Raw genomic sequence first — 16,535 nt, forward strand, 5'->3', positions numbered from 1 at the left:
TGTGCACAGCACGCAGCTGGTTTAGATGTTCCTGGAGCAGTATTTCTGAGGATGGTGCTCTCCCCTTTTTGGAATCAAGGTTCAGAGCCTGCTGAGAAGTAAAGCATGAAGCCATCAGGATGCACAGAAGGAAGAGGGGGAAAGAAGAAAAAAGGTTGATGACCTGCTGTTTTGTTTGGTTTTGTCTCTAGACACCAGTGAAATGATAGAGATGCAAGGCTTTGGGGCAAACTCGCTTTCGTGGCAGCTGGAGCACTGCAGCCAAGGATCCTCATGTGTCTCCTGTTCAACAGGCAGCACTCCCTATGATATACCCAGCTGTTGCAACTGCATCCATGACCGGTAAGCAAGTGGTGCGGAGAGCTTACCTGGGAGACTTTGTGCGTACCACAGCTAAAAGCAGAAAAATTTGTTGATTGCAGCACCAGTGACAGTAACAATTTTCAAGTAGTTCTAACAGAATAAGATGGAGTTAGACAGCAAGAAATTTAGTTTATTAAAACTAACCTATTAAACTACGCAAATCATATTCTGATAGAGAAATTGCATCTAGTTCTTTTGTCTGGTTTAATATAATTCAGCTCTGGAAGTGTTTTCTTTAACAAGTCATTAACAATTACAGTGAAGGGCAACAATTCATTTAATTTGACAAGGACCTTTACGATGTACCCGCAGCAGTGGTAGCTAGATGTGCCTGGTGAATCTGTTTGTGGCCAAAATGCTGGTGGGGAAAATGCTTTAAAAAGTGTAATTTGTCATTATTGTCCTTTAGCTAAATAAATCTTGGTACAGAGAAAGAATTGCTATGTGTAGGTCATAGGGATCAGCATAAAATTCACGATGATCTCTGTCCTTCTGACCTATCGTGTTCCTGTTACGGTGTCTCCACAGAACTCCATTAAAGATGTTGTGTGAAAGCATGAAGAGGCAGATAGTTTCCAGAGCCTTTTATGGATGTAAGTGAAGCTTCTTATGTCCAACCCTTGTGCTACCCGTATGCTTACCTTAAAAAAAAAAAAAAAAAAAAAAAAAGACATTTTAGAAAGCAGTTTAAATGCAAAGTTATTGTTGAGTCAGATCACCTCAGGGCAGCAGAGTGGACGTGACTCAAGTGTCATAGCTTCATAATTCCATTATTTGTGGGTTTTGCAAATAGCAGTGGGAGAACTAATACTTAGTGAAGACAGAATGCAGTTTTATATTGCAGTGTGATATTCTATTTGGATTTTACTAGTCTGTGTAAGGTTTATTTAATCTTTGGCTGTACTTATATAGTACTATGCAATATTAGTTCATATGGTATTATTAGTGGCAGGTTTAAAATGTCACAGCTTCATCTTCAAAAAGGAGCTGCTGATACTAGGCATATTGCTCATTTATAGAAGTTTACCTCCCGCCCCAACCACAGGGCTTGCCTACTGCCGCCATTTGTCAACAGTGCGAACTCATCTGTCTGCCCTCGTGAACCACACTATTATCCCACCTGACAAACCGTCCAGTGCTGCAGGAGGCCTGACTAAAGAGGTCTGGAGCAAGTATCAGAAGGACAAGAAGGTAAGTACCAGGATACCTTTATGATCATTACACTGGCTCCCATACACTGCTGCGTTGGGTGTGGTACCCCTTAGAGTGGACCCCAGGAAGTATTAAAGGTGTCTTCTACCCTTCACAGGATCACTTCTTTTCCTAGTGGAATGAGTCGGTTCTTAGAATCTCTTTTATCTTTTGCTTCTCTGATGATGGCAAAGATATCGATTAACATCAAAGCAACTGATCTCATGATGACTCTATCCTATTAAGGAGGCATGACAACCTGTATTAGACTGGATTTGAGCTAGGGCCCTAAAGGCTTGAATCAAGTTGTAAAATCTATTTAGTGTCGTGCATGTATTTCACTGTCTTTATACTTGGTATTAATCATATATGAGCATGCCTGAAGAAAATAAAGATGTATTACCTTCAATGCCTCTTTCTCCTGACTGCTGTAGAATTACAGGGAACTGGAATTACTAAGAAGAGTTTACTACGGTGGCGTACAGCATGAGATTCGAAAGGAAGTGTGGCCATTCTTGTTAGGTCACTATAAATTTGGCATGGCCAAAAAGGAAATGGACCAGGTAAGCAAAGCTTTCCGGAGATTTGAATTATGTTAGCAGAATAGGTTTTGTTTTCTGAATAGCAAGTGTTAGACTTTATTATTGTTTAATATTCTGAAGGAAAAAATGCTACTGAAAACCTGAGTGACGCATGTTAATAGAGGGTTTATGATATCATGTCTGAAAATCACTAAAGGGAGCTCCTTATTGAAGTCAGGAAACCTGTATTCAGCCTCTGCCTGTGACTTGCACTTGCCCTTAACAAATGCTGTTTTCACAAATTTGTCATTTACAAAATGGGGAGGTACTGACATTTGAATAGTAATTTGAGTCATCCCTCTTTTATACGGTGTGTTAGCTGAATTATACTTCAAAATGCTCTTGGAAATTACTTTATCGACATGATACTGCATCTGCATGTGTGGACTTCTGTTGGAGCTGTGAACAGCCCAGATGTACCTTCTGAAGCATGCTTGGAGTTACCATCTAGAGGCTAAAAATACCCAGAGGGAGGTTTGGTTTGTGAGTTCATTATGCTTTTGCTAGACTTAAATAAGATGTGCCTCTGTAAAACACAAGGTATGATTTCAGATGAGACGTTATTCCTTTTAATATCTCCCATGCTGCTGCTAACATTGATCAGTGAATAATTGCCTAGGTTGTGTCACAGCCTTATTTCGCAGTCTGGAACTTGGCATTAAGTATATAATTTCCATTAATGAAACCACAATTTGCCCACCTCTTCGTTACACTATCTCCCTTTGCTGATCTGTTTCTAGCAATATCAACTTTTTACTTTGCTGAGCGTTCTCATTTGTTGTAATTACTAGGCAAGTGCCTTGATAATACACCAGGCTGGTAACAAACACAGAGGTAGGCAAAGCGGCAGGCAGTCCTGCCTTCACTCAGCTACGGTTACTGAACAGAAACTGGATGTGGTCCTGAGCCAAAGTGCTGAGAAAGATACAGCAATACTCCAGTTTCTTACTCCTGTACGCTTTCTGCCAGCATCTGCTAGGCTACACTAGCCTTTATCCGATCCAGTGTAGCTGCTGTTATGAATGCTTGTGGCATTTTTATTGCAGCATGGAGCCAAAGCTAACATATTGCCCTCAGGTGATGAGTAACAGGCATCTTCGGTAATAGTCCATACCTACATACATACAGTAATGCAGCTGTAGAGCTGATTCATGGGCAAAGCAAGAATTTAAGTGTAGGCCTCCTGTGATGAGCAGATTGGGTAGTGCCACTGTTGTAAAGATCTCCTGCAGTCGCTTGGGCTCAAACGCAGCGGGAGCACCGGTCTGCCATGACAAACCCCAGCACTGCTGCTAGTCTTACTCCTTGACTGTTGAGGAAAGGGATGTTCTCCGTCACGGAGCCATAGGACTACAGTAGGAGACTGCCCTATGGGCAAGGTCTGGATTTGTACCTTGGTAAAAGCATTGCTTTTAGCTGACATGAAGAATCACCCAAACTGTCTAGAACAGTAATGAGGTTTGCCTGGAATATAATTAACACATTCATCTGCTTTTCTGTTAGTGTTATTATCAGGGAGGTAGCACTCGTGCAGTAGCTGATCTTGTTCTGGATTAAATGGATAAGGAGTGGTTTATATATCAAAATATTTGGCATTTGCATAACTCCCAACAGTTACATTCCAAGGGACAGTTTATATCCCTGTGAGAACCTGCAGATCAGAAGGGCGGCCTGACCTAGAGCCTTGCAATGGAAAAAATGGCTATCTTTCAAACGGTGGGCACTTTATAAGCAGCATTCTTCTTACTAAAAATTGCTACAGCAATTCACCTTCTTTTTCCTTGCATTAATCTTTACAAACCAGTTCTGAACACAGATGGAAAAATATACCCCTTACTGTTCAAACTGGGTCGCAATCCAGATTCTTCGTTCTGAATCCAGTCATCTTTGTAGGTATTTACACTTAGATTTTCCAGCTATAGTGTGTACATCAAGAATGTTCTGCTGAGCGCTGCTGAGGCGAATTCCTGCCCTCCCATAACATCAGCATCAGAAGAAGACAAAGCACCTCAGAAACCACCAAGGGCAGTAAGTCCTGTGGGTTGTCTTATCTCATGAAAGGCCAGGCAAACTGCCTCAAAAGAGAAGCAAATCCAGATATCCAGCTAGGCTGTCCTGCTGGAACGTACGTCTGTTCTACAAGGGGTCTTGTTCAGTCACACCTTTTTTGCATACAGCACAAGTTTAACAGAGAAGTCCTTTCAGAGCACCACGTGGTTCCTTAATTCGTACTGTCTTGGTGAAAAAGGAAGGGCCCTTCCAAACACTCTTATGAATTTGGCGCAGAGCTTCAGCAGCAGTGATCTGGCTAAACTGTAGTGCTTCCAGATGCAGTGTGAATTTATTACATTTGCATTTGGCGCTCCATTCATTATTCTTTATTGTTTGTTTGGGTTTTAAGCTCAAATTTTCAAGAAATACAGGATATCAGAGGTTTCTTACATATATTGCATTTTGCTGTCTCTGTTCTCCACAGGTATATGAACCATCAGATTTATGATCCTTGTGTAGAAATAGAAGGCGTGTCTGGAACTAAACAAAGGACTCGGTTACTTAAGTTTTTAGAGTGGGAGATCTGGAGCCACGACTCATGCGTTCTAGCCCCAGCTTCGAAGGGCACGTGCATATATACAGCTAGAACAGAAAGATTTGGCAAGGAGAAAGAAATGCTCGAATCCATTTGTACAATAGGAATTACAGTAAACTCCTAAAGATATGTTGCAAGGTATAAAAGGTCTGATCTGCAGAATGTAGGCTCCTGTAGGATTATTTTTTTTACCCTGAGCTTGTACCATGCTAACACAGGGGTGCTCCAAACCTTAGCTGGAATTCTAACGAGCTGCTCAACACCAGTAGTAAATAACAGTAATAACTGACTCCTCAGAGACATGTGCTGTTGGAGTCTAAAGCTTACCATTGAATATCAGTCTATTACATTAATGACATGAAAACTCATAACATTTGCACACATAGGAAACTTATTGTGTCCTTAACTGAAGTCATGGCAGGTGATTTATCATCTTTGCCTTCTGATGGTATTTTTGCAGTTATCCATCGGTATCTGGGGCGCTCCCAAACATGGCTGTCCTCCAACGTTCCACTAACGGTTGTGTTTTATGATTTATGACTCGACAGCTACCTCAAGTGACAAATAGCCTGCAGCTCTTAGCATGAATGCTCTGGTAGCAACTCCAGCCAGTAGAGTCCAGAGCCTGAAGCCAACTCACAATTGCGGTTTCTCTTATGCTCTTGACAAGTGACAGAGCAGTAAAATTACTACGTGTCCTTTAAGAGCTCAAGGGGTGTGTGTGTGTCTGTCTGTCTTTCAACAGAGGAAGCCAGCAGTGGCACAAATCTGTTTTATTACTGTGGGAACCAGAGTGGTTGGATCTGGCCACGCAGGGTGCAGCCACAAGGGTGGGCTGTGAGAGCTGGGATTTCAGCTGTTCAGGAGTCTCTTCCAGCATCTGACTCTGTACGGGCTGATGCCTACAAACCTGGAAGTCTGTGCAAGGGCTGTGTTAAGAGTGGGAATAGAGAGGGGGTTGCAAAGGAGGTGTAATGAAATTAGGAATACTCCTGTTAGAGACAGCAATTGCTCCATCAGATTGTGTCAGAGTTCTACATGAGGTTTCACGTGAAAGACTGTGACTTCTTTCATTCTTTACTGAACAATGTTGAAACGCTGTTGATGGCATATACACATGCTTACATGAATCTTCTCTGGCACCTACAGCAATAATTTGTTCCCTGCGGTAAATATGCAGTATCTTACTGCTTCGGTCATTGCGCTTTCCACTCACGATGATGTGCGCTGTAGCAAGAGGGCTTCGGGATCCTTCAGGCTTTCAGTTTGATATGTTACACTTGCTTTAGACCTCTCCCTCCTGACTTCCACTCACTGTTAATGCTTTCTTTCAAGGAAGACCAGTATTTCAGGGTCTGTCTGTCTGCAGGTGGATGAAGACATTGCTCTCCGGTATCAGAAGGTCATGGCTGAGTGGAAAGCCTGTGAGGTCATTGTAAAGCAGCGAGAGAAAGAATCACATTCTGCCACGCTGGCAAAGTTTTCATCGGGCAGCAGCATTGACAGCCACGTCCAGCGACTGATTCACAGGGACTCCACCATCAGCAACGATGTAGGTACTCCCTTCCTGTTCACCCTTATGACCCAGGCAGTGCAGGAGGCTTGGCATTTGCAGAGGCGCAGGCCACGGAAGCAGAGACTTGGGTTAGCACTAAGTTACCATCAGTCTGGAGCTGCTTGAATCTTGTACAGAATTTGAAGCTGTAGTGCCTCCATAATAGAGCTAAGAGCAGGTCTGTATTCTGGGGTACGGCGTAGCTGTTCCGAAGCAGGAACAGCCTAAGGGCCTTTGAGGTCCACCTACTATAAGAAGATCTTTCTCTCAGTAGGGGAATAGCATTTGAGTTCTGTTACTTGTAGGTCCTTTATTCAAATCCAGCATAGAGAAAAAGATCCCTCTTATTAAAGCACATTTTTGATTCTGTCATGTCCTTGATTGACAGGTTGAGTGTGATTTTATTTTGGGAGAGGGGACCTTTGTCGGTCTAAGGTAAGATGCTAAGCAGTAGAGCGGCAGACTGAATTAATCTCTCTGGAACTTGAATAACCGAGAAAGGGGTTTCTTTTCACATTGTTGCACAGGAGAGCTGGCATGGGTGTGCCAAAAGCGTCTCTGGGCATCCATTCTTATGCAGACTTCAAAGAGCTAACTGATCTCAGTAAGGCAAGGGAGAAGAGAACTTGAAATAGTTCAACAGAGTTTTTTAGCAAGAGAAGAGGTAAAGTGGTTGCATGGTGAAAAGGATTTGAAAGCCAGTTTTGACTTCAAACAGCAGCAGCTGAACCAGATTGTCAGAGGCCTGATATATGCTGGTCATCTTTGAAGATAACATGGCAATGACCAGATGTTGTTAGTCTTGGTGTTGCAGGTAGGGAAGCTTCACTGCTTTCCAAGATATTTGTAATTGAAGATTGTGAAAGTGAGAGAAGTCTCATAGGAGATGGATATGAGATCATCAAGTGGTATTATTTTTAGATTTACAGTCTCAGTATAAAGACTGAGTGAGGAGCTCTCAACTATTTGCATGCAGGGAAGCTCTATTAATCAGTGATCTTGTTCACTGAAGTAATATAATCATTTCTCCCTCGTGGCAGGAGGTTTGTTTGCTACATTAATGTTTCTTCCTTCTCTATTCTCCCATTTCATCCAAATCTTCTCTCCCCTGCCCACACCCAGGTCTTTATATCTGTAGACGAAGCTGACTCAGCGGAGCGGGACTCAAAAGGTCAGGATGATCCCAGTTTCACTGTGGTGTCGGCTGACACGCCAGCAGCAGCAGCTGCTGTAGAGCGACAGTCTGTGGAGTTTGACTCCCCCGACTCTGGGCTGCCATCCTCGAGGAACTACTCTGTGGCCTCAGGTATCCTGTCCAGTATCGATGATGGGCAGAGCGTCTCCTTTGAAGACGGGGCTGAAGAAGAAGCTAGCACTGACTTGGAAAGGACTGATCCAGACATACCACGTATGCAGAAAGCCAAGCCAGTTGTACAGTCTCAGGATTCTGTATCAGAAGAGCAGCTGTGTTCCCAGGTGGATTATTTAATGGATGTTGCTTCTGTCTGCGCTGCATCCTACACAGTAGGTTGCAACATTTAAGTACCATCAACTCTGCACAGCGTTGTTTTTCTAGCAGACTTGTACTTTTTCAGATAGGATTTAATGAGAGATAATACCAAGCTAGAACTACAGGTAGTGGGACAGTAACTGAGGATTTTTGCATCCAGATCTTTCCATCTGGCTTTTGAGCTAGATTGGAAATAAGACAGCAAGAAAAAATTGGGTCTTTTTTGAGTGAGAGGGCAAGGAAAAGAATATGGTACAGTTCTAGTACCACCTGTAAGATTTCAGTGTCATTTAATTCAAGCTAAACCCCACATTTAATCAACCTGAACCACGGCCTGGATTCAAGACTCCACCATGTCTATTAGTGTTGCTGTCAGCAGATTAGTAGTTGAGTTTTTGCCTCTCTGTGCTGAAATTGTTCAACGGGAAATAACAACTATGTGGAAATAGGACAGGCTTGGAACATTTACCAGTGAAAGTGCATGCATTTTACCTGGGATTTTTCACAGTAATTGAGTATTTTGATGCTCTCATATGCCCAAAGGATAATTGCACTGTTTCTGGTTTGTTGATTCCCAGAGCAAATCTGCACAAGGTCCTGGGAATGCTCTGAATTCAGCAGATCTCACTAAACCTTTTCCTTTCTAGATAGAGTTATTGGACACCGTTGCCTTAAATTTGCACAGAATTGATAAAGATGTCCAGAGGTGTGATCGGAATTACTGGTATTTTACTGCCGACAACCTGGAGAAACTCCGAAACGTCATGTGCAGGTAATACAGATTGTAAAATGAACTACTTTTCACATTTCTGTCATAATCCATAGACTATAATAATATGCAAATAATAGTCTGTATAAAAATTCTCACTAATGAGCTTAAAAAAACTTACCAGGGGAGGGAACAGGTAGGATGGTACATTAGAGAGCATGGGTATGATAGGTGGTCCAAGTCTGGAAGGCAGGCTGGAGAACGTTCTTTCTGCCTTGAGACAGACCCTATCAGTCACCTTGAACTATTCTCTAAATGTACCATTAGCTTTGGTTTCCTCCTTACCAGGATAATAGATCTGTGCTCTAATGGTGTGCTATAAAGATGACAGTAAGTGAGGGGTGCCCAGATGTAATTTTGAGGGATGTCTGTTGAGTAGACAGAACGCATCTTCAAATCAAAACAACGTCTTTGACCACTGAGACAAGCTGGAATCCATGGAAAGGTAGTTTTCACTTTTAGGAATGCAAATCACCACAAAAGCTATTCAGCTAAACACACTTAAAGCAGAAAGTGGTGTAGACTTTAACACTCAGAAAAAGATACCAAGATTCCACTTAGGGGGAAAAAAGAAAACAAAAGCCAAAAAAACCCAATTACTTTTTAAAAATCTGGGCTTTTTTCCAGTTGACTGTTTATGCTTTGTTAGCTGTTTTTTCCCCAACTATTGATATGCAAGCCACGCGCGTAAGGTTTGGCCCTCTCTATCCAAGCAGAAAACAATACAGGGTTGTGAAATACTCTGGAATGTAAAGTGTCAAAAAAGTTCTGAAACACACACGTTCAACAGCTGTTTAAGATTTGATCTCGCATAATCAAATTAGACTTCAATACAATGTTTAGCCTTTGAGGAACAGGAAGAGAAAAATACACCATTAATTCGTCCTGTAAGTAGACAATTGATAGCATTCTTTTCCTCTTTCGCAACATGCGAAGAGCCTACAGCAAGAGTCACATTACAAGAGATATTCCTGTCTCACACGCTGCTCCGTCCTCATCATGGATTGTTTATAAAGCCTTTAGGAATTTTCCTGAAAAAGGAAACAGCAGAAATAGTTGTCATTTTATACCGGTGTGTGGAAGATTTGAATTGTTGCAGTTCTCTGCAGTTCTAGCTTTATCTTTTACAGCACTCTAGAGCAAGACACTTAAAAGCTTCCAAAAGGAGCTGTAGTTTAGGTGAAGGACAAATTTTTGAGGCCACCATGCAGCAAGAGGATTTTTAATCCTGTTATCTCTTGTGTTTTCTCCTTTCTGCAGTTACGTTTGGGAGCACCTAGAAGTTGGTTATGTTCAAGGCATGTGTGACCTCCTGGCTCCTTTGATGGTTATACTTGACAATGGTAGGAAGGGTTTTCTTTTGGAACATGTTGGTATCTTAAGGGAGGTTTTCAAAAATGCTGTTTTAGAAGAAGTTGTATGCATTAATCAGGGCTAGCTCACCAGGAAAACCAAACCTGGAGCTCTTGGTTCGTATTTTCTCTACATGTGGCTGTTGTTGAGATGGCTGACATTAGTGTCTTGGGGATTCCCTGTTCACTCGCTGACTTCCAGATTAAATTTTACTACATTTTCAAAGCAGCTGTGTTCTGGCAGTTGCTGAAGCTGAAAAGTCAACTGCAAGCTGCGTTGTTTTAAAGCTTAACTAGTAAAAATAGTCCGAAGTCAGGTATTGTCTTCTGTTTCATCTAAACACGGGATTGGGGAACACCGAAGGGGAAAACCCTGTTTTTCCCTTGCCTGCAGTTTGTTATTTTGGTTCAAGAAAGTGACACAATTAGCAACACTGCACGTTCTGCATTGTGTCTGCAGATCAGCTGGCTTACAGCTGCTTCAGCCACCTGATGAAGAGGATGAGCCAGAACTTCCCCAATGGAGGTGCTATGGACACACACTTTGCCAACATGCGGTCCCTAATCCAAGTGAGTCTTTTTTTAATCTTATTTGAAAGGTGAGGTTTTGGGATAGGCTGAGAACTAGCCTGATGCTATGAAGGGCATCAACTCCAGGCATGAAGGGTAGGAACTCCAGTGACGGGGTTCCTAGTCATCTGTTCCTTCAGAGCTGGGGAGGAGAAGAGTTGTTTTATGCAGCCCCAAACTGATTTCCTGCTCCTCAGCAGCACTTGCTGCTACAATAAAGTGTGTGTACTACAGCAGGTCAGTTCTTCATAACTTAACAAAACAAACCCCTCAAACGTCTGCCTGCCAGCTACACCGTGTAATATGTACTGGCCCAGTCCAGCTCCAACTGACATCAGTGAGAAACAGCACTAAGATGCAGTCTTCACGGCTTTTTGGAAGAGAAAACACTGGTATTTGTGGCACAAATTTTCTTAAAGGTTTAAACAGACCATAGCTATATTTGTGTTTGCGCGGGATGCTTGCTGAACAGGGTTTCTTTTGGACAGATCTAAGGCGTAGACATTCCAGAAAGCACCAGGCACCTGAGCAAGGTTAGCATAAAGAAGGGTGAAAACTATCAGAATAAACCATTATTCGGTTTCATAGGTGGCATATTACAAAGTAATGAAAATAAAGGTCAGTCAACAAAGAAGATGGCCAGCATGGCAAATGCCAGCAGCAGATGATCACATGGCCACAGTGCTGAGTAGCTGACTGTCAGAGGATGCCACCCACATCCAGCAGCCCTTAGGATACACCTATGAGGAGTAACTATTGCTGTACTTAAACGTTTAAGACATCTAGCAGGCGTTTGGCAAGTTCAGTTCCAGAGAGCTTGGATGTTGCGGTGTGGAACCGTGCCACTCCTCATCAGAATTACAGACTTGAGGTGAAGAAGTCTCTCTTCCTTCTTTTCCCCAAGTAAATGGCTTCAGTCTTTGTTCCCCAGCTCCTATGTTAAAATCCAAGAGCAGGGTTAGGTGGGAAGATGAAAATTTGCCACTTGTTGAAAATCTGTAGGATGTGTAACTTGCTGCTTGCACCTGTAAAATCACAATGAAGACTGACTGCTGTCACCTCATACCTGCGCCACAGTAGCTCTTCACCTCGTCAGCCTCTGTCAGGGCACCCACATTACAGGCGTTTTGCAAACACGTAGTAAAAGTTATCTGTGCTGAGCAGCTGCTCTGACTAACCACAGGATCAGGTGATAAAGAGCAGCCTGAAAGTCTTAACCAGACTCCAGCACCTTTGATCTGGGCTACCTTCTGATACTGACGGCTGATGTTTTGCATTTTAGATTTTAGACTCAGAGCTTTTTGAATTGATGCACCAGAATGGAGATTACACTCACTTTTACTTCTGCTATCGCTGGTTCCTGCTTGACTTTAAAAGAGGTAATAATGTTCTATGCCTGTAGTTTAGAGTTGTGCAAAACTGCAACTCTGTGTTTTGGCCTAATGTCTGGATGGTGAGTAGCAGCTAGGCTCACGAGGGTTTGTAGCTAGGAAAACTAATGCAGCTCTCGGAGATGGACTAGCACTGGAACAAAGTCAGAGCTTGTAAAGGAGTGTTGTAAATTGCTGGTAATGGGGATGAAGCCAAGTTTCTGCTCAGCGCAAATGCCTGTTTGCACAAGGTGATCCCAAGTTGATCACCTTTGTAAGCTTTGATACCTCCTCTCTAATCCGTCTGATAACACGAGCAGCTCAGCATTAGCTCAAGAGCTGTTGTACTTTGCTGAGTGAGGTACTTCACATACTGTGGGAGCACCCCAGGACCTCGGGGTCCCTGCACAAGCACAACCACCCACCCACCCCCACTCTAACAGAAGCAGCTGCTTATAATCAAGAGACCTGTCTTGCTATCGGGCAAGCCAGTAGCTCCTCTGAGTTACAGACTGATCCGCAAGAATCAAAAGACGACATCCCTCTCAAACACCGTAAAGCGCAGAGGTGATAGAGGCAGACGATACGCATCCATCAGGTATTTTATTACAAGCAGCTACCTGACACTGAGGGGGGAGGAATTGTGACTCTTAGCTGAACAGTAAACTTAAACCCTCTACCTGCTCCTTCACAGAGAATTGCCTGTCCCCCACGTCCCGTCCCCTGGACCTCACTGTCACAGACTGGGCAGAGGACGAGCCTATAAAGTTCAAGAAGATGAAGCTTCCATGGGTCATACCTGAATTGCAGCACACGTAGACCTAGCTTGCACACATCTGCTATACAATTAATTGTTGCTAATTAAAAACAGCAGAGCTTTAGTGCTTATAGGTCCGCTGCAAAGCCAAGAAGGGGGCCCTGGATACAAATTCAGATTTGCAGCCTGTCATGTGGCCCTACCCAGCACAAATGGGCCTACTTGTGCTGCTGCGTGGTTACTGCCATTGAGGTGTCTTCCTGGGGTTGAGTCTGCACCACCACATGTATGTTCTTTCTTAATTTTCCTTTAAACCCGATGCTGTTGCCATACTTGCACAAGGAAGTGCCAGGAGTTGGCTAGAGGAGAGGGGGAGAGGAGAAAGAGGAGTCAGCAAGTACTGCTCATGTCTGTAAGGCCTGTTTGACATTAGTTAGAGAGGGGGAAATGGTCAATTTGAATAATCAGATGCTCTTGTAATGTTTATTCCCATTCAGAATTGTTGTACGAGGATGTATTTACAGTGTGGGAAGTTATTTGGGCAGCAAAGCACATCTCTTCAGAACATTTTGTCCTTTTCATTGCCTTAGCACTTGTGGAAGTTTATCGAGAGATTATCCGTGATAACAACATGGACTTCACTGATATCATCAAGTTTTTTAATGGTAAGAGACTTTTTTGAGAGTGACATTTTGACAAAAAGCAAGTAACAAGAGTTACTTCTCCCTTACTCAGACTAACTGCAGTTGTGCAGTGCTTTTGCTGTCATGATGAGACCCTGGTCATTTTAAGCTCTGAATCTCTTACCCCTCCGTGTAAATGAAGAGCCCAGATTTTCACATGCTTCCTGAAGATTTGAGTTGGCACACACAAGCAACAGTGTTGTAAGAGCTATGTGAACCACAGAAGATGGTAGCTGTGTCATCTTAAGACAAAGCGCATTTCCCAGTTTATGTTAAAAAGATTCGCCACTGTGACTCTTTGCCTTTGGTTTAATGAGAGGTGCTAAAATGTTGCCTCATTTTTTGCTAAAGTCTCTTGCAGGTTTTAAGGTTACCAGAGTCATTTGTGTTTACAGGGCTTGACCTTCCCAAGGCTGAAACACGCAAGCAACTGTTCACACAAAACATCCCGACCCACTGCCCTGGCTGAGTGCTTACCCTAGTGGTCCACAGAGGCTTGCCAACATCTAGTGCCAGAGCAACAAGTGTTCTGCCAGGGAAAGCCAGGTCCTTCCGGGCTGCAGAGTGCAAGTTAGTCCTAAACAAGTGCTCCCTGCTAGGACACTTTAAGAGGTTTAGAAACAATTTGGTGTAATCACAGTAATTTAGTAAATTGTCAATGTGGAAACTTTCAGCCACCTGTTGCAGAAGCCCCAAATTTGGTTTTGTTTTTGCCTCGGCCACTCTTATTACAAAGCTATACATTAATGCTTCCCTCAAAAAACACCCAAAACCAAACCCACCAAAAACTACACAAACAAACCAGCCCCAATACTTGCCCAAGCTGAATGAAGTGTTTATTGTGGAACTGAGGACTCGGGTCTGTTGAGAGCTCCTTTCTGACCTTGCCTCAAGCGGCAGAGTGCGGATGTCTGTCTGTGGAACTCTGGGGGGTGTCGCTCCGTGTACACGAAGCCCTTCTCAGTTGTATTTATCCCTTGCAGCCCAGACACTGCAGCCACAGTCCCTGCCTGGAGGGGTACCTTGATCAAGTTGAGTCCAGCTTTCCATTTTTGAGGTCCCAGGAGGGCTGTTCACCGGCACACGTGGGTACAGACCTCCCGCTCCTGGTCCGGGGTCGCAGGGCGCTGGGATTTCTGCAACAGGAGGACCAATGCCAGAAGGATTAGATCTTGGTGCCAGGACCTACATCACTCAGGGACTCATTCACTTAGTCTGCCTTTAATTCTAAAACCTAACCCCCTGCAATGTTTTGGATTGCTGCTAACGTTATACTAATTAATTAATATTAATTCTACCTTAATAACAATGCTAGGGCAGAAGTTCCTGCTGCTGACGGTTAAGCATGTTTGTCTGTGTCTTTTAGAAATGGCAGAGCATCATAATGCCGAGGAAATTCTGAGGATAGCAAGAGACCTCGTCTACAAAGTGCAGACGCTGATTGAAAATAAGTGATAATGAACAGACTGTCATTGTGGGCCTCGTGAGCTATCGGTGGAGCATTTCTTGCACTTAACTTCAAAATGTTGTTCTAATTGCATCTTCCATGTAATGTAATAAATATCAAAGGGATTTGTAACAGACTTTTAAAACCAGAACTTTTCCTTCACCAAGATAAGGTTTGTGTTTTATAGTCCTTGTTACACTCACTTTGTATTTCTAGACAAAATCTTTTTGCATTGTCTTATTTCCCCTCTCTAGACGACTGTCTGTCTACATACTTGAGATATTAAAAAGGGGGGATTTGACATACTAGAACATTTATTTTTTGACTTACTGCACCTTTAAAGCCTGGATGCCCGTTGTGTGCTCTGCCAGAACCTTCCATGGCGGTAAGGCCAGGTTCAGCTCTCACTCAGGCGTTGCAGGTGTTGAACCGGGTCCTTGGAGGAGCACGCTCGAGGACTCATTGTCTATGTCCTGTCCTTGAACATGGAAGAGAATGCGTATGAGCTCCTGTTGCTAAAACATTTGGATTTGTATTTAGCAGAATATTTAGCAGCAATTAAAAGTAACGAAGGTTACCAGCTGGGAGAACGGCCTCAAACTAAGTAACAGGGTTAGTATGCGCAGTAAAGATCTGCTGAAAATGCGTTAGCCATTGCGGACTAGCTCGCGCTGTTGAGTCTTCACAGCCTACACATGCCACAGGCAAACCTTCATTTTACCTTGCAGACTTACTCTGCGAATATTCCCAGGTGCCACCATCTGCCTGAGTTAGTCCAGGTTAACGAGTTTAGCGCACAGGAACAGGTCCCCTGCTCATGCCAGCAGCTCCCACGCTCCGTGTCTGTGCGGAGCGCCGTGATGTTCAGAGCAGGTTCAGAGCAGACGCAGCAGAGCCTCGCCACCTCCAGGTTGCTCGGTGCGCACTGCCCGCCTCCTCCTCCCTGCTCTGCGGAGCTTTCTGGGAGGACGTTCCTTGGGATGCCACAAACACAAACCAGGTGCTCATCTCCTCAAGCAGGTATCAGCACTTGCAGATGAAGCAGCTGAAATTGTTGCAGGGGATCCGACCCACTTTGCCGCAGCACCGCGCTGTTTGTAGAGCCATCCCTGCACCCCATGGAAGTTCCGTGCCACTTCTTTTCCTGCTCGGCCGCATGCTTCAGTGAGCGACACACGCTCCGCTCCATCCTGCATAGAGAGCAGAGGTGACTGACGGTTAGCTGGGCTGCTGCCCTGGCGCTGCAGGGAGCTCTGCTGCTGTCCTAGCACTTCATCATGCTGTATAAAATCACCACATATACTCTACCTACTTTCCCAGGGCGCGTGTTGTTTCTGAGTAAAAGTGCATCTCTGTGGCAGCGAGGGAGGGAGGGAGCGGGGTTCTGCAGATGGGGTTCGCTTGCAGATCTCGTGGGTGCATGACCTGTGCTCCTGGGACGCCTGGGGACTTGGCTTAAGCACTTTCAAGCATTCCAAAGTGTTCGGCCCTTTGCCATTAGAACCTCAATGGTTTTTTTTTTTAAAAAAAAAAAACAAACACGCGACTTTGAATCTGAATTGTTCTGTTTCTGCTTTTTTGGTTTAGCCTTTTTTTTTTTTTACTCCCTTGATCCTTCAGAGCAGACAGGGTTACACAGCTGCGTTTCCATTGAACCATGTCAAGAAAATGCTGTGTGCTTCTCATAGGGCCGCAGATGGGTTTGGGTTGGAAGGAACCTTTAAGGGCCATTTAGACCAACCCCCCTGCGTCTTCAACTAGATCAGGCTGCTCAGAGAAGTTTACCTTAATTGGATCAGC

General features: G+C 43.9%; 1 protein-coding gene across 7 annotated transcripts in view; it reads left to right on the plus strand.

Moving 5' to 3' along the window:
- The window catches only part of SGSM2 (small G protein signaling modulator 2), a 62,965-nt gene extending 46,711 nt beyond the window's left edge, over positions 1–16,254 (plus strand). For 4 of the 7 annotated variants that reach the window (XM_055721284.1, XM_055721314.1, XM_055721292.1 and 1 more), the window contains 12 exons: positions 192–342; positions 892–956; positions 1,409–1,554; positions 1,989–2,117; positions 6,092–6,274; positions 7,400–7,801; positions 8,435–8,559; positions 9,817–9,899; positions 10,369–10,478; positions 11,761–11,857; positions 13,103–13,270; positions 14,655–16,254. In XM_055721284.1, the coding sequence (XP_055577259.1) occupies positions 192–342; positions 892–956; positions 1,409–1,554; positions 1,989–2,117; positions 6,092–6,274; positions 7,400–7,801; positions 8,435–8,559; positions 9,817–9,899; positions 10,369–10,478; positions 11,761–11,857; positions 13,103–13,270; positions 14,655–14,743 (1,748 nt within the window). In that variant the 3' untranslated portion in view covers positions 14,744–16,254. The remainder of the gene's footprint in view (positions 1–191; positions 343–891; positions 957–1,408; positions 1,555–1,988; positions 2,118–6,091; positions 6,275–7,399; positions 7,802–8,434; positions 8,560–9,816; positions 9,900–10,368; positions 10,479–11,760; positions 11,858–13,102; positions 13,271–14,654) is intronic. The other 3 variants (XM_055721307.1, XM_055721301.1, XM_055721334.1) reach the window with 3 other exon arrangements.
- The last annotated feature ends 281 nt before the right edge of the window (positions 16,255–16,535 follow it).

Source organism: Falco cherrug, chromosome 1 (genome assembly GCF_023634085.1).
Source record: "Falco cherrug isolate bFalChe1 chromosome 1, bFalChe1.pri, whole genome shotgun sequence".
NCBI lineage: Eukaryota > Metazoa > Chordata > Aves > Falconiformes > Falconidae > Falco > Falco cherrug.